This window comes from Sciurus vulgaris, assembly GCF_902686455.1.
Source record: "Sciurus vulgaris genome assembly, chromosome: 8".
Classification (NCBI taxonomy): Eukaryota; Metazoa; Chordata; class Mammalia; order Rodentia; family Sciuridae; genus Sciurus; species Sciurus vulgaris.
Window position 1 is genome coordinate 125216704 of NC_136468.1, and position 18251 is coordinate 125234954.

Here is an 18251-nt window from a genome sequence, read left to right on the forward strand (position 1 = left end):
ATCATAATCTCTTTCAAGGACAGTGTCCTCAGTGATGTAGGGAGCATCTTTTCTTTTTTCTTTTCTTCTTTTCTTTTCTTTCTTCTTTTCTTGGCACCGGGGATTGTACTTAGGGATTCTTAACCACTGAGCCATAACTCTAGCCCTTTTTTACTTGTTATTTTGAGACCGGGTCTTGATAAGTTGCTTTAGGCCTTGATGAATTGCTGAGGCTGACTTTGAACTTGGGATCCTCCTGCCTCAACCTCCAGAATTGCTGGAGGCACAAGCATGTGCCACCATGCCTGGCAGGAGCCTTTGTTAAAGGTTCCACCACCTCTTAACACCACTGTACTGAGGACCAAACTCTCACCACATGGACCCTGAGTTTCGGGGCACACTCAAACCATAGCTTCTGGGAAAAGCTAAAGGAGAAACTTGTTTTCCAGGCACCAGAGTATGCACTGGAACTAAGGTAAGACTACTGTAGCATCTGAGACCTGGTGATATATGCAGGGCTCTGAGGGACTGGGAACCTACGGTATGACTGAGGTGGGATAGACTTGATGGCCCAGCAGCTGTCTGGGGAGTAGTGGCTGTGCTTTAGGGAAGTGTGGGTTGGGTCTTTGCCTCATACTGTCCACACAAGCAGACAGGGCAGATCCAAGAACTAAGCACATGTGCAGTCATACAAGGAAGTCAAGAAAAAGGGGTTCTCACTTTGGGACAAATAGGATCTTATATAACAGAATGGGACACAAACACTGTGATTAGGAAATTTGCCATATAAGACCATTTTTGATAGACAGCTTTGCAGGCAAAACTGGAAGGCAGGGGATAGACAGGTAAAAGCAGTTGCAGGTTATGGGACACGTGTGTGGATGCCCACATCCTGCCAGCCTCACTACAAGTCCATGAGACAAAGTCCCAGGAGTCAGTGACAAAGTGGCAATCTATGAGCAAGGGCAGGCAAGTGGCCAGCAGTCCTAAAACTCAGTCACTGGGGATTGCCAACAGAACTATGGTGAGAGCATTTCCTGCCACTGCATACATGTCAGGTTTTGGCACTGGATGTTTGGGGACAGTTAGCCAGGTTTGCTTACAGGATACAATCTATTTGTATATGTATGTGGGCACTTGCTGAGAAACCAATGGCACACAGCTCTCCAGATGGGACTTCTGCCTGACTTGTCATTAGAAGAATGTCCCCAGCAAGTGTGTGCTCCTGAATGGCCCAGGCAATGGGAGCAACAACTATAGTCCCCACTGGCTCCACAGGGCTGCCAGTTGTGGCAACTGGAGATGTGGAGTCTTGGACTATGACATGAAGAAGCTAAATGGAGTGGGGGGCAAGCCAGCAGTGAGTGCAAGAGAATGGGGTGGGACAGGTTATTGGTGAAATTCCAGAGGAGGTAATGCTGGTCAGTGTTGGGTGGATAGCTGGCTTTGTCAGTGTGTTATGCCTGTTTACTCCTGGAAGCAGGTTAGGTCTGGAGTGCACAGGAGGGTGGCTTTGATGCTTTTCCAGGCTAAACCATACTGTGCAGTGTTGAAGCCTTCTGTGTGTCCCACTAGGGGCTGGCAGTGACTACAAAGCAGTGACATGGTCCATGGGCCCCTCTCTTCTCTCCTCCTAGTGGACCACTCTGTCATGTTGTTGGTCTGTGACCTATGGACCCATTCTTCAGAGTGATGTGTCTTATCTTCACATGGCTCTTGTCAGAGTGACTGCCATCATTGCCATGTGTCCTGGACATGTGGCAAGTCTTTGACCAGGCCTGCCTGTCTGTGTCATTTTCTTGTTGTGCTCCTTTTAGACAATGCATGGAGTAAGGTTTGGGACTTGGCTCCCCTGGAAAGTCTTGTCCTTCTTGGAGAGGTGGTTTAGCCCGTTTCCACTTGGCCTTTAGGAAGAAAAGGTCCCACTGATTCCCCTGAGAATTCAAGAGAGAGGGAAGGAGCCCCAGGCTGGACCGGGGGTACCAAGGGGAGTTGCTGTCAGAGGCAGTTGGTGGGCAGATAGGATGGTGCATTTTGGGAGAGTTCTTAAAAGCATTATTAGCCGATAGGCCAGGAATGCCTGAAATCTCTGTTCCTCTCAGCCAGCACTATGCACCAAGGATAACTTGAGCCAAATCCAGGATGCTTACTTCCTGTTTTGCAGAATTACCAGTTGTTAGGCCAGGGGGACTTGAACCGTGATTCTGGTAAGACTTTCACTGACATTCATAGAGGACAGGAAGCCCTTGGTTGTGATATGAAGGTGGCTCTTTCTTTCCTCTCACATCTTCTTGCCCAGGTCCCAGTTATGTTCAGGGACTCCCAGGTGTGTGTAGAAAGCACTGGGAGTTTCCTTCTGTGCTATATTCCTGCATGGGCTCTGGCAGCACTCAAGATTCAATGTTGGTGATCATCTCTGTGACCTGCCTGGCAGGGTCAGCAGAGGCAGTGAGTGTCAGGTACCAAGCAGGTTTATTTCCAGGCCTCCCTGAACACAAACTATACATGTCCATTGGGTATTTGTTCTGGTAGGGGTTGGACCCTGCAGGAAGGCAGAATGCCTGGCCCAGCACCAACTCACTGGTGCTAGCCTCAATACCTGAACTTTGGTCAGTGATGAGGTGACTAGAGATGGGGTAGCCCTGTGGCCAATGGAGGCCCATAGAGAGTTGGAGTGTCCTTTTGGGATAGTGTTGACTGTCACAGGACACTGAGACCTTCCTTTGTCATCCCATCTGAGTAAGAGGAACTTGACTTTCCTCAGACATAGAGCCTCATGACACATATGTGCATGCTCCTATTACATTTCTGCCAGGTTCCTTTATGCCCTGGGAGGCAGGCAAGCAGGACTGTGTGAGCCATGGCACAGAACTGTGTGTGTCTTTTATTTGTTTATTTATTTATTTTGTATCCATTAACAAGAAATTGTACTTTATTTGATGTGTTTTAGAGGGCACACTAGGGCTTTGGGAAGGAAAGATTCTCATGTAGGCAATTACTTAAAAAAAATGTATATTTTGTAAATACTGAAAAAGCTTTGGCCAATTTGACTTAGATGGATTGTAACTTTGCTTACAAAGATTGCCATTAAACTCTTGCTTAAGGCACTCTGATTTTCTATAAGCATGCTAAAGGCAAAAAATTAATGTGAATAAAGTGGGGAAACAAAAAGACTGTAGCTGATAATACGCAGTCACATAAAAAATGTCTTGTCCAGTTCCCTGTAATGGGTCCTGGGTGGCCCCACCCCTCAAAGAGTTGTGTTCTAGGTATCTTCTGCCCCCTGCCTCTAAAGTTACTTGAGTGGTTTGACTGTGCAGAGAAATTGTGATTCAACTTGGACCTTGCCTAGTCAGGCAGCCCATGATCAGTGGCAAATTCCAGCATCAGAGCTTCCTGGCCCTGTGAGGACCTCTAGGGTGATGTTTCACTAGAGCAAAGAGGCAGGTGTAATTGGGCTGAGCTGGACTGGTTTGGGCTGGGCTGGTTTGGGCCGAGAGAGCAGACTGCCCAGAATGGAGTCTGCCTATAGGCTCTGAGGACCAAGCCCTCATGAGAAGTTTAGTGAAGTCAGCATCTCACAGGATGGAGGGGAACAGGGGGGTTTAGGAAACAAAGAGCTACTTTGTAGCCTTAGCCCAATGTGCTCACCTCTGTGAACTACTGTGCCTTCACTCCCACAGAGTCATTATTACAGTGCTATTGAGAGACCCCAAAACCACCCTTAGCTTCAGTGATTCACTAGGAGGACTCAGAACTCAGGCCATTATATTCAAGGAACAGATACCAATTAAGATCAGCAATGGAAAAAGTACAGAGGACAGTGTCTAGGAGAGACCAGGCACCAGCTTCCAGCTTCCAGTTGCCCTCTCCCAGTGGAGTTATGTGTACCTGTTTAGTTCTCTCAGCAGCCACGTGTGATAACATATGGGGTGTTGCTATAGTGAAGCTTACCCCAACCTGGGTGTTCCCAGGTTTTTATTCGGAGTTAGTCATTTAGCTTGATTGACTACCTGTGTGGTTGACCTTACTTCCTTTTCAACCCCTCCAGAGATTGAGCTGATGCAATGTGGCCTAAGACCCTCACCATAAGTCACATTGTTAGCATAGACTATTAGGTATTGCCCAAGGCTCCAGTTGAATAAAGATACTCTTGCTAGATAGGATATTCCAGAGGCTTAGAGGATGCCTCCAGGAGCAGCTGTACAAGGCCAGAGCTTTCTTTGGAGTATGTAGGGTATGAAATCCTGGGCCTTCTGAACTATCCCTACATTGCACACATGGTCACCCTGGACCCACCTGGCTGCAGGTGGGAGCACTTAGAAAAGGTACATATTTGAGTTGGTGGGTATTACCCCAGGAGATGTGGTGTTTTCTCAGTTGTTACTAGTCAGGCCAAGGACACAGTGGTAGTACCCTGTCCAGGTATTGGTGGACAGATGAGAGTTGTGGCTACTCTGGCCTCATTCATGCACTCACAACCTCAAGTACCTGCCCTGTCTAAATCATAGTCCCTGGGCTGGAGACGTTTGCTGGGTGCTTTCAGAGAAAACATACTTTCCAGGGCCACAACCTCTGGTGTTCAGCAGGACTTCATGCTGGTTCCTTTTCATTTTTAGAACTTGCCAGGTAGTTTTTAAAAAGACCTCAGAACTTGGCAAAACTCACAAGGGTTGGCTTTTTAGGTGATATCTTGGTTTGACAAAGATTACCTGGTAGTGATGTACAGTGAAGTGGAGTCTATGTGAGTTGTGGAACATGGCATCACAAGGAAACCATGACAAGGAGACTCCAGAGTATGTTTGGGCCACTGCTGGAGCCAGCTGCTGTGCTGATAGGCTCAGCTCCCTGATTTTCTTTGCAGAGCAGCACAGGCCACAATAAGGATCCATTGAGATTCACAATGAGCATGAAGTAGAAAGCTTCCCCACACAGTGCTAAGAGAGCCATTTCTCTTGCCTTCCTGACTTGGGAACCTCATCACTGTGCTATGCCATATTGCCCTTGCATCTTGACAAGTGTCAGGATGTTTGGCCAACTCACAGACTTTGCTTTCAGCTCCTACATGTGACTTTTCCTGACTGCCACCCACATGGCCTCATTTCTTCAAACTGGACCACACATCTGGGTTCTTCCATTCCTGTGGGCAAGATTGACCTGTACCCCTGTGTCAAGGCTGTTGCCCTTAGGACAGTGTCATCAATGGGACCACCATGATGACCAGGGGAAGGCTGCTGCTCTGTCACCTGTTTCTCTTCCTTTGGGCAGGGTTGGAAGCCTGGCCGCAGGGATATCAGTGAGGCGACAGGGCCTCACTACAAGTGGCATGCCAGCTTCTCGGAGTTCCTGTGAAGTGACTGGGCAAAGCAATTATGGATCTGCTGGGGTAAAGCGGATGGGTAGAACCAGTACTGGGGGTGTCCTGGTACTGGGAGGGAAGTAGTTGCCAGGAGCAAGTGCAGGGTCCAGGAGGCCCATTTGACCCCTGCATCCCATGTATGCCCACTCTCAGTAACCAGCTCATCAATCCTTCACACCAACTCCAGTGGTCAGGCACTCCTCCATGAACCTCACTAGGCCCATCTTGTCACATCCCCACTGTGTGACCTTGGATATGTTGCTAGAGCTGTCTGAGAGGGATCATACCTGTGAAACTTGAAGCCTGGGGATGACACTCCTTAGCTGTCTCCTCCCCTACCTTGTGATGCCCTGGGCTAGCCTCCTCCAGGTCAGTATGTATGGCACCTGCACCATTTTGTTGGGGCCCCCTTCCCCTCTCCTATGACCTGGCTGTTATTCTGGTTACCTGAGGTTAAGAGAGAGAGGATGAAGGAGGGTGAACCTTTTACACCAGAGAGTATGGGTGTGTGACCATTTGATTGCTGTTGGCAGTGTGTGTAGCTTGGTATTGTGTTCTTATTTGTTGGGACAGGAACTGCTTGTCATAGGACATGATTTCTTGCAGACAGACCGGGGCTCCTTGCCAGACCCCTGGCCCTCTTCTCTGCTTCTTCCTTTACCTCTTTTTGCTGTGGCCTAGCTCTGGCTACCTGACCCTCAGAGGTCCTAAAATCCTCTGTGATCCTGACCAGGCTGCCAAAGATCTGTGGAGGTTCTACTTAGTCCACGAGCTAAGCCCAGAATTCGGGTCAGATGGTGGAGATATCAGTAGGAAAATCAGGCATATTTCTCTCCTGGATACCACCCTTTCCTGCATGACTCAGGTATCCTTTAAGGTGAGATCCTTGTGGCCCATGTAGATACTCCTGAGGATGAGCCCCAACCTCTCCTGTGGCACAGTGGATTTTCCCACAGAAGGTGTGGAAGGTAGCCTTAGGAAGTATGTAGGTGCACAGCAGTGTGATCAGGATGTCCTGGGGTTTATCCTGTAGGGTGATTCTGGCTGCCTGTGTGCCCAACTGCTCCTACTCTGCGCACTATCCCATGACTAGGAGGCTGGGGTTTGTACCCAGGACTTGCTCTCAGAGCCTGCAGGTCCACAGGAGTGGGAAAGTGGTCCATTGAGTAGGGTATCAGGGAGGACTTTGTCAGGCCCTGAAGAAGGTGGCAGAGCTTGGGGTTGGTGGGTGGGAGCCTGGGTGGAAGATCGCTGGGTCACGGGGACCTGCCAAGAGTTTACTGATAGAGTGTATGGAGGCATGGGTTAAGGAGTGGGGTATGCTAGGGGAGCTAAAGTGGGAAAGGAGAGGGAGGTGGCCTACTGGCCAGAGCGGTTGGAGGGTCCAGTGGGCAGCGGGCCTGGCTTGAGTGGGGGGTGAGGGATTGGAGAGAAAGGCAGTTCCTGATGGTCCCCTCCCCAGGGGCTGGCTTTCCTCTGGTCTTTCCCTCCCAATGACCGCGTCTTCATCGAGACTGCAGCTCTGGGCTCTACGCCAACATCTACAGCATCAGGCTACCTGGAGACCCATCACTGGCCTTCCTGTGGAGAGTGGAGCCCTTCCCATCACTGCTTTCTGGAGGGCTGGTGTGCTAGGATAGCAGGGTCTTAAAGCTAAAGCAGGGGGCCTTTCTGTCTGACAGTGGACAAATGCTGCTCCTGTCAGCAGACCTTGCTGAGTAGCTGGAGTCTTAAGTTACCCTGAGATAATGGTCCCAGTGGGCACTGTCAGGGTTCCCAGGGAGGGAATCCAGTCTGCTCTTGACCTCTGGCTTCATTCTGTACATGACCGTTCTATGTTAGTCATCCCTTTGGCTCACTGTCCTGTGAAGGGCAGTGACCAGCAACCCATTTGCAATGGCTGAATATCTCCTAGCACCCTTCTGCAGAGGGTTCTCATAACCATGGTGACACCTCAGTTACACAGCCGCTGGCTCCTTCCTGGGGCAGAATATTGGTCCTCAGTGGTCATCACTAACTCGTGTGCCCGCAGGGCCCTGACAGAACAGGAGCCATGGAGGAAAGATGTGTGGGTAGGTGGAGGAACACAGGTTGAAGTGCCCTGAGCCTCAGCTCAATCCTGAGGGCTTTCTCCAGAGCCAGGTGGGTTTGGATCCTTGGTAATCCCGACGTGTAGTCTGTGGGAGCTGGCAGGGAAAGTAGCAGTTCATGAATGGAGAGTGGATCCTTTGTGCTTCTTCCTCTACCCCAAGCCTGACCAGTGAACTGGGAACAACATTACGTTGCCTCGAAGGCCTGTGAGCTTGGCAGTGTTCCCATGACTGTGAACCCAGGTATTCACTAAAGGCTGTGGCCAAAGCCCCTGCTATCCCCATGATGCTGGCTCTGGCTTTGATGGCAGGGTTGGTGCACTGGAAATGCCCTTGTTTTGTGTTGAAAGGTAGAGTCTGAAAAGTTGTTGTGTCAGATTCCTAAGAATTGGGAGTAATGGTATCAGTATCGGGGGGGGCGGGTTTCAGTGAGGCCTCTTTTTTAAGAGGCTGTCTTTGGTAGTTGTTGGGGGCTCCTGGCCTGAAACAGTGATCCAGAGCCTTCCCCAGCTCATGCCTGCTGCTTATACACTCATAGGGAGGCTTTGGGAGCCTTCACCCAGGATGATGCCCTGTGTGCCTGCTCTGAGGCCTGAGGTAGAGGGGACAGGAATGCTTATGACCTGTTGAGACTTGGAGATAGAATGGACCTCACTTACATAACTCTGGCTTTCTGCTTCAGCAAGGGCCTGGACACACAGACCCACTTTCCAGGTATGCTGCCTCTTGAGGAGGAACCCAAGGTCTGATCGGTACCATGTGCTTAACATCTGGGACCAAGACCACTGCAGGGATCCTCCTTATCCCAATGGTGCTCCAAGATAGAGCACAGTACTTCCTGATTCCTAGGACTCCCCAGAATATGGCATGACCCTCCCAAACCACTAAGGTTAACCAAGATAGGGCACAACCCACTCAGACCTCTAGGGTATCTTTGGCCAGTGCACTTGGAGCTCACTGGCCTCCATGAGATATACATAGGCTCACAAACACAGGTGTATACAGATGCCACACACATGTGTACACACTGATACATGTATACTTACACACAAGTACATATGTTAGTTGGCTTTCTGTCACTGTGACAAGATACCTGTGAAAATCAAAGGAGGAAAGATTTATTATGGTTGATGGTTTAAGTTCATGGTTGGTTCCTTTGTTCCTGGGCTTATGGTGAGGCAGAGCATCACCATGGAGAGGATGTGGTGGAAAGGAGTTGCTCACCTTATGGAAGCTGAGAGTGAGACAGAGACAGGCAGACAGACGAAGGTGGAGGGGAAGGGACAAGGGACAAATATGCCCTTCAAAGATAGGTACCCAGTGGCCTACTTCCACTAACTAGACCCTACCTCCTAAAGTTTGCACCATCTAGGAGCACCACAACCTGGTAGTCAAACTTTAGCACTTGGCCTTTGGGGGACACTTCAGATCCAAACCATAACACATGTACAAAGAAACAAAGACGTTCATGCACTTACGTACCTCAACAGACTCACCTCTGTGCACCGAATACCCACACACATACCACTTTTTGGGGAAGAATGTTTGGCTCCCTCAGTATTAAAACAGCTTCTTGGTTGTTTTATGTCTTGGCTGCAGGCATTAGCTCTGCCTGAAGCTGTCACTGAATCATTGCACACATGTAGACTTAAGTGACCTTTGAGTCACTTTTACAGGTTGGTGGCATCAGTATCTAATATGTTTTCAACTTGGTGGTGGGAAAATATCTGCTCGGCTCCAAGGACTCCTGTGCACAGGTCTGGGGTCTGTGTGGCAAGGGGGTGGGCACTTAATCCATGATTGCCCAGCACCTAGGTGTGTATACACATTGCCAGCACATGTCCTTGCCTGCTGATGTGGATGTCCAGGGCTCTTGGGTCCTGTGAGGTGTTGGGCATGAGCTGGATGAACGCTTGCTAGGAAAATATGCTGCAGAGCATCCCAGGTAGGTGGGGTGTGGTGTCCTGCTTTGATGTGCCATGGCCTGAGATGGCCTGAGATGAAGGTGCCTCCCTTGGTTGCTTGTGGGGAGGATTTGGTGCCATTTCACAGGAGGGTATGCCACAGCTACCTGTGTGGTTCCTAGTCTCACTGTTGCCATTCCCTCAACACCCACTCACTACCCCCACATGGTGTGTCCAGGGCCAGTGAACATCATGGGTAGCTGAGATACAGAGAGACTATGCTGATGAGTACACAGGTGAAGGGAGATGTTTATGCAGTGCCAGCAAGCATGTGATTTTTGTCCATTCATCCCTGCTTGCTGGTGTTCCTGTTCTAGGCTATTGTAAGTTCAGTGAGGCTATTCTATCACCCCCCAGCCATTTATTCAACTTATTGTTTTCCTTTTCCCACAGACCTCATTGAACCTGTTGCAAAGCCATCCTTCACAACCCATGTGCATCATCTTCTTTAAGTTCGATCCTCACCCTGTTTCCAAAAATGCGTACAGGTAACACTCTAGCTCTGCATCTGTCATGCTCTGATGAATCTGGGATGCCTGGCTGGTTCTCTCCCAGCCCTGTGCACCACATGCAGGAGGGGCAAGAGCAGGTCAGAGAGCATGTGGACTGGGCCCTGGATGACTGAGTCCTGGGTTTAATCTCCAGCACCTTAAAAACGAACAAACAAACAAACAAACAATAACAACAACAACAAAAAAACTAAACCACTATGTTTGCAGTAATTTGATATCTGTCATAGAAAACCAAGACAGTTCAGCAGGATAACATGGTCACACTATCACATAATGGTCACACTATCACATAACCACCATCTTTTTAAAAAATGTTTTTTTACACTTCCATGCTTAAGTCCTTTGTTGCCTACAACCTGGAGTGGCTGCTGGACAGAGTGTCACCCCTTGTGGTAGCTTCTGTGGGGTTATCACTGAGGGTCTGATCACTGGATCACAGCACAGGGCACCTGCTATCTGCTGCCATACCACTCCCCAACTGATCCACCCCCAAATGGTGACAGACATACCCTTCCATGATACACATATGTACCCACAGATGTTGCACACACTCACCCCCAACCATTGCACAGACATACCAGATGTTGCACACTCTTACCTCCCTGCAACAGTGTATACTTTCACCTCCAGATGTTGCATATGCTCACCCCTCCCCCCAGCTGTGTGAAGTGTTCTTGGTGGTGATGGATAATCAGTGGTTTCAATTAATGGAACGGAACAAAGCCAGTGGATGGCTTGCCATCTGCATAGGCCTTCACCATGATGTTGTAGCCCTAAGTCCCTGAACACTGGGCATAGATCAACTTTCATCTGCATTGCAGTCCCAAGTGTTGACTGAGGGAATTACTTCCTCCTTTCATCTAGGCCTTAGTGTAGGTAGTCATCATACTTATTTCTTTCTGAATTATGTATTTAATGAAATCCCAGGCAAGGTAGATCACTGGCAATTCAGCTAAATGCTGACTCCTATGATAAAAATAACCTAGAAATTAATGTTCCTGAATTATTAGGCAAATACATTCCTTGTTTAAAAATAGTTGAACATCTTAGGATAGAAGACTGTTTTAATAAACTTTTCATTTCCTTCTTATTATTATTACAATTTTTTCCTTTCCTAGAGTCTTATGTAAGAACTGGCACCCAAAGTCAACAGCCTTAGCCTGACTTTGGACTGCGGAATTTATCATCCTCTCCTTGGGAGTGCTGGTTTTATCTAATGGACCTGCCAGCTACCCTATCCCTTACTCACCCTCAGGGGTCTAGGAGGTGAGAAAAGAGAAGGAACATTCTGTATTTAAGAGAGAACACTTGAATAGACCATGTGGAAATTGACATCCCCTCCCCACCGGCATAGGGACTTTTAGCCCAGTCCCTGCTGTGTCTTTACTATAGCTTATCTGTCTCCTCCCACTCAGGGACCTTCTCGTAACCACTATCCAGACCACAGATGAAGCAAGGACTGACTTAAGCAGGCCCAGGGACAGACATACTGCCTGTTAGAAGGTGTCTGCTAGGATGGGCCTGGGGCCAGGGAAGGTGGGCACTGCCTCTGTTGCAGAGGTGGGGGAACTTCTGACTAGAAGAGACATCTGAGATGTGGTGGGAGATGTAGGCTGGGGTCTGGGTTGAAACTTGGCAGTTGAAGGTGCAAAGGATTTTTTTTTTTTTTGGTTGTGCTGGGGATTCAAACCTTGGCCCTTGCCCTTGTGCAGAGGCTTTTGTGAATGTCTGGGGCTTATATCAGGGACAGTGCCACCCCCTGTCTACCCTGGGTGGCATATCCTTGAAACCTGATGCAGCCCTGGAACCAGCTATGTAGATAGGATAGAGAGGGGCCAAATGAGGTGCCCTGAAGGTGGTGAGGCTTCTGCTGGAGACCCAGAGGGCTCAAGGGCAATGCACAGTTCTTGACTAGACCTGACCCCTCCCTCAAAAGAAACACACTATAAAATATGATGGAGCAGCCCTTGGAAGGCTGCTGTCATTCAGCATACATCCTCAAGTTCCTTTTGATGCTTTCTTACATTCCAGGAAGCCCACAGGCTTACTGGGAGTATTCTCAAGAAATGGGACAGATAGAAGAAGGAATGGTTCCCCATCCTCCAGTCTGGGTTCCCAGTATGTGCTTGATGATTCCACTTAGGATCCTCACTTGCCCAACACTTGGTCCTGCTACTGGCTGGGACCTTTTTGGGTGGGCAGGGGCTCTGTGTAGCATGGAACAAGGGTGTCCCATGGGCCTTGGCAGACCTGTCTTTTAGCACTAAGCCAGGTAGACCTGCATCTTTGCCCAGAACCTGTCTATTTCTTGGGTAGGGCCTCTGAGTGCAATCTCCCTGGAGGCTACCTGGAATCTCTGTATACTTTTGTCTGCTATGGTTTTGGCAAGGGCTGGAGGGTTTCTATCGTCTTTAGGACTTGTCCCTATTGCTACTCCTATAAGTTTCATATATTAATAAGAGAAGTTGGGGGGTGTAGCTTAGTGGTAGGGTGCATGCTAAGCATGTGCAAGGCCCTGAGCTCAATCCCCAGCACCAAAAGAGAGAGAGAGAGAATGTGACTTTTCTGTTTCAGTCTGAGATGGCCAGTCATACTTTTTTCTCCCAGGTTCATTCTGGCAGCTAACAGGGATGAGTTCTACCACAGACCATGCAAGTTGGCAGACTTCTGGGGGAACAACAATGAGATCCTCAGTGGTAAGTCTTATTTCATACTTGGTGGGCAACCATTCAGCATGGCCCCACCCAGACTCCTGGGTTGTCATGAAAGTGCAAGTCCCAGAATGATCCTAATAATGTCCTTGCTTCCAAGTGTAAGTGCTAAATGTGTGCATGGATATGATGAATCTCGAGGTCTGGGTCAGTATTAGGTTATCCAGCCCCAGCATTGAGCATCCCTTGAAATTGTCCACCCAGCACTGTCCTTGTGGTTTTACATGCCCTGTGGCTCCTGAAGAAGTAAGTAATCAGTCTATACACAGGAGCTATGCCATTTGTGAGGCATCCTAATTGTGTGTGCATGCACACACATGTATGTTTGTGTCTACATTAGTGTTTCCGCTTATCTTCTCTTGCTCCAGGGAAGATGGATTGAATTGGTGAAGCAAAGGCTTGGGTGGGGCTCGTTTTGTATACTAGAAATATTATCTTTGAACTTTGTTTTAGATTAGGTAAGTTATTACGAGACCATGTTGAGTCTGTGTACATGCCTGTTGATCCCAGTGACAGGAGGCTGAGGCAGGATGATTACAAGTATGAAGACAGCCTGGGCAACTTAGTGAGACTCTTCCTTAAAACAAAATTAAAAGAGCTGGGGATGTAGGTGTCCCTGGGTTCAGTCCTTAGTATTGGGGGAAAGAAAGAGAGAGAGACACACAGTTTAAGCTGTGTGCATGCACTTGAAATCCCATGTACTCAGGAGGCTGAGGCAGGAACATTTCAAGTTTGAGGCCAGCTTCAGAAACCTAGAGAGAACCTGTCTCAAAATAAAAAGGACTGAGGATGTTGCTCAGTGGTAAAATGCACATGGGTTCAATCCCAGTACAAATAAATGAAATGAATGAATGAATGAGTGAGTGAATGAATGAATGAATGCCATTTTGGTCCTTTTGTGTCTTCTGCTTAAGATTTATTTGGTAGGTTTGGAACTGTAGCCTGGCCAGGGCTAATTATTATGTGTTTTTTCTAATCTGGCTTCTGGGAGTAGCTATTATTCCCTATGTAAGCACTGTCCCCTCTAATCCTTCTGGTTGATTCTTTCCTGGCCTCAGTTTATGCCCTGATTAGAACTCTGGAGTTCTCTGTGTGTCTGGCTTCTCTGGTCTTTTCATGAACTCTCGCTGCCTGTGTCTCCCCCAACTCTCAGTCCCTGCCCTCAGCTGGGGGACTCTGCCTATCTCTTTCTGGGTCCCCACCTCCCCTTTTCTGGATCCTGGGTGGGGACTTTCCAGTCATAGAACTCACCTCATTTGTTTCTTATCTCTCATCTCCTTTATCCTAAAACCCATTTTTTTCACATATTTTATTTTTTGGTTGTTTTATTCAGGAGAGAAAGTCTGAACCCTGTTGCTTGGCCAGATAGGAAAATCTTGTTCATTTTAAAATTATGGTTTGTAGGATTTCTTTATGCATTCTGGATTTGAGTTTTTTTTTTTAATTGGTAAATGTACTGCTTACTCATTTCTTCAGTGATTTCTTCTTTCAGAAGATTTTAGCAAAATGTAGTTTATCTACTCTTTTATGGTTTGTTCTTTTTTGTGTTGTATTTAAGAAAACTTTACTAAGGTCATAAATTGCTTTCCTCTGTTTTGCTCCCAGAAGCCTTTTGATTTTGGAATCTGTGCTTTCGTTTATGATTTATCTCAAATTAATTTTTATACATTGTAGAAGATAAGGGTTGAGGTCATCTCCCCTCCATCTCTCTGGTTGTTCCAGCATTATTTATTAAAATGGATACTCTTTTGCCTGTTAGCATCTTAGTTGTATCAGTCGAACATATATATATCCTGTTGATCTGTGTGCTCCTCTCTCTCTCTCTCTCTCTCTCTCTCTCTCTCTCCTCTCTCTCGGCAGTGTTGGGGATAGAACCCAGGGCCTCGTGCATGCTCGGCAAGCACTTTACCACTGAGCCACACCCAGGTCACCTCTTTGTGTCTCTTTGATGCCAATACCACACTGTCTCAACATCCTTTTGAGCCAAGTGCAGGGGCAAATGCCTGTAGTCTTAGCTACTAAGGAGGCTGAGACAGGAGGATCACTTGAACCCAGAAGTTCAAGACCAGTATGGGCAACAAAGTGCAATCCCATCTCAAAACAACAGCAACAAAAAAATTAGTTCTTTTTAGTGAGTCTTCAAGTGCTGTGAGTCCTCCAGCTTTGTTCTTTTTCAGGATCGTTAGGCAATCCCCATTCCTTCATATGTTCATAGAGATTTTAGAGTTAGTTTCCAATCTCTTTGTAATTAAAAAAAACCTGTTGCAATTTTGATTGGGGTGGTATCGAATTCATGGGTCATTTGGGGGAAAAGTGTCATGTTAACAATATTGGGTATCCCATTTGGCAAACAACATAGTATACTTCTCTTTGGTTAGCTTGACTTCTTTCTGCAGTGTTTTTTGACTTTCTGTCTCTAGGTGTCATGTATTTTTCATTAAATGTTTTCCTAAGTATTTTAAAAATCATAGTATGCGTTTTTTAACACTGTTGTGAATTGTATATTTAAGTTTTCTTTTTCTAATTCTTGCTAATGTTTACTTACTGGTTCTAGTAGATTGTTTTGGGTATTCCTTTTAGATTTTCTTAGTATTATATAATCTTGTCATCTACAAATAAAGACAATTTTGTTTCTTCCTTTCCATGTTTATGTTTTTATTTCTTTTTCTGTTATAATTGATCTTTGTTATAAAAATGACATTTTAGTGACTTAGTAAAATGGCCCTCTAGTCTAGCAAGGCTCCCTCTCCTGTGACTCTTTGCTTTTGTGGCAGGTGCTGTAGGCCTAATCCAGGCCCTCCTGCATGGTAGGCAAGCACTTTACCACTGAGCACACTCCCCCACCCCTACTCCTGTGTTTTTAAAGTCCTAGCAGACCTTGTGGTATGGTCTGGTAACCCATGCAGGACTGACCACTGACTGGGCCTCTGCCAGTTTCCAGTAGATGTAGTAGCCTGACCTGGTTTCTGCAAGGAAGTGATCTCTAACACTGGTTTAAGCATGAGGTGTGTTCTATAGAAGTCACAAATGGACTATCTGGTTTCAGGGCCCTTTTTTGGTGTCATGATGGGTATGGTTGGTGCCCATGTTGCTCTGTATGGCTAAGTATCACCTGCATCTCTTGTATCCCCAGGGGCTGCCTCCCCTTGCAGAGTTAGAGCCATTTGATAGGTTGCGCTTTTAGACCAAGCTGTGTGTCACTGTGTGTCCTTATTGAGTAAGGGAGTTTGTTTCACAGGGGAAAGGAAGGGAGACCAGAATGGGTTGATGCCCCTCATGGTGAGTGTGCTGGTGGTAACACTGTTGCCTGCTACCTGCCACAGGGCTTGACATGGAAGAAGGCAAAGAAGGAGGCACGTGGCTGGGCATCAGCACACGGGGGAAGCTGGGGGCACTCACTAACTACCTGCAGCCACGACAGAACCCAGAGGCCCGTGGCAGAGGTAGGTAGGCAGGGCAGAGCCAAGGCATAGTGGGTGGGGTGCGTGGACTGGGGATTAGCAAGGCAGTCAGGAGGCATCCCATGAGGGCTTCGGCTGATACACCCCAACCCCGCTTGTTCTGCTTCTGGGACATGTGGCAGAGACAGGAGAGGAGCAAGAAGGGATGGACCTCAGGCATCACCATGGGAGTCATCTGAGACTTGTTTATCTCAGTGAATGAGCTTCAAGCTTGTTATTCCCAAAGTGTCACCTTAAGGGGCTCGGTAGCAAAGCACTTGTGCCAGCATGTGTGAGGCCCTGGGTTCAATTCCCAGCACTGGATAAAAACAAAATACCACACTGTCACTCCTAACCACTGTGTCATTGTCCCCAGCCTCTTGAATGTTTGCAGAGCAGATGTCTGCCCCAACAACACACATATTGTTCCCACTGAAGTTTTTTCTTTTCATGCTGAATTTCCCTTTGTGGGTATGGCGGAGAAAACTTTTTTTAAACTGAAAAATCAAAGTTCTTGATGTCAGCCTCAGTGGCAGCTCAGTCAATGAGTTGTGACTGACTCCAATTTATGGGGCTCTACTGGGACCCTTTTTCTTCCTACATCCTCATGAAGGGGCTCCACTGCAGTATTCCCAGGAAGAAGGACTCTGTTTCCTCAACCATGTGTCTGTGCCCTGCCTACAGGTGAACTTGTGGCCCACTTTCTGACCACTGATATGGACAGCCTGTCCTACCTGAAGAAGGTCTCCACAGAAGGCCACCTATACAATGGCTTCAACCTCATAGCAGCTGACTTGAGGTGGGTCTGCCAGCAGGGGAACAGCAGTACTACCCAGCACTACCTTGAGGGCCATGTGTTCAGCTTGTTGGGAAGCAGGATTCCATTCCACCAGTCAGCTTGGCAGCCTTTCCTAGACTTTGCTTTCAGTGGACTTGGCAGACATCCTGAGGACCTACCCTGTTTCAGATCCACCAACTTGGGAACTGAGAACAAAGCTGAGGGCTTCCTGTGATAGTGAGGCTTCTTGCTTCCTGACTCAGGAGAACTGAGGTGGGGAGGTGGCAGTGTAGGACTGTGAAGGACCTCCTGTGTGGACAGGCCTGGCTAGGCGCCGCTCCCTTCCCATAAGAAGGCTCCACAACGCATACTATGGCAGCTCTAACGAAATGCTATGCTTCCAGGTGACTCTCATATAATTGAGATGTAGCCATAGGAACTGCAGAGGTTTTGTATGTTTTGCCTTTCAGTGAAGGGAACATCCTTCTTCCTATGCTCCCGCATCCCCTCCTGGGTCCTCTTCCTTCCCTCTCCAAAGCCCAGAAGCCAGTGAATGCTGTTAGCCTAGGGGCTTCCTCCAGTATAGACAGATAGGGAGGGAGGCCATTAGTACCCTCTGGTTAGCCCATATTCAGATGCCCATCCTGAGCTGCTTCATTCCATGAGGGGAGGTCAATGGATCTCTGGGCTCTTGAGCCCCAGGCCCATTATTCTTTGAGCATCGATTTCATGTGTCATTCTCTGCCCACCTCTGTCCCACATGAGTAGACATACTCAGTGTGGAGGTTGAGCAAGCTGTAGTAACCTATAAGAGGAAGGCCCAGGGTAGAGGCTGATGATGGTTTTGCTGGCTAGAGCTCTCCTCCCTGTTGACCTTCAGCTTCTGAATACCAAGTCCATGTGCTCTCTAGGCTCCCCACACTTGGTTACCACACTCAGTAGTTCCATGCTTATCTGACCCAACCCTAAGAAACCAGACTAGTAACTATAATGCTGGTGGGACTAGGTGCTCAGCAGTTGTGTTGAGTGTCCAGGGTACAAGGGAGCTATGCTCTGAATGGCTGTATGATCAAATGTGAGGTGTGGCTCCTGCAGTTGTGGAAAGTGAGGGCCTATATCTTTGGGAGCCTGAGTAGCACTCCTGGTTCCTGGTTCAGAGCATGCCACCTCAACACTGCACAAGAAGGCTGACAGTGGCCAAAAGAGCATCCTGTAGGTCAGGTGGAAGATGGAGCCAGGAGAGCAGCCCTGTTGGTGGGTGCTGAAGAAGAAACCAAGTCCTGTTATGGGTCAGGCCCTCCTTTTGCCTGGCCTGTGTTGATACTAGCATCAGCCCCAGCATCTATTTCTATAGATCCTTAGGCAAAAAGTTTAAAAGAACTTTTACCAGCAAACAAAATCTCTGAAGTTATTAACCA

General features: G+C 47.9%; 1 protein-coding gene across 3 annotated transcripts in view; it reads left to right on the forward strand.

Moving 5' to 3' along the window:
* Positions 1–18251, forward strand: part of TANGO2 (transport and golgi organization 2 homolog) — a 32872-nt gene that overhangs the window by 4548 nt on the left and 10073 nt on the right. For 2 of the 3 annotated variants that reach the window (XM_079152189.1, XM_079152191.1), the window contains exons 2-5: positions 9786–9880; positions 12512–12600; positions 15939–16058; positions 16740–16854. In XM_079152189.1, the coding sequence (XP_079008315.1) occupies positions 9825–9880; positions 12512–12600; positions 15939–16058; positions 16740–16854 (380 nt within the window). In that variant the 5' untranslated portion in view covers positions 9786–9824. The remainder of the gene's footprint in view (positions 1–9785; positions 9881–12511; positions 12601–15938; positions 16059–16739; positions 16855–18251) is intronic. The other variant, XM_079152190.1, reaches the window with a different exon arrangement.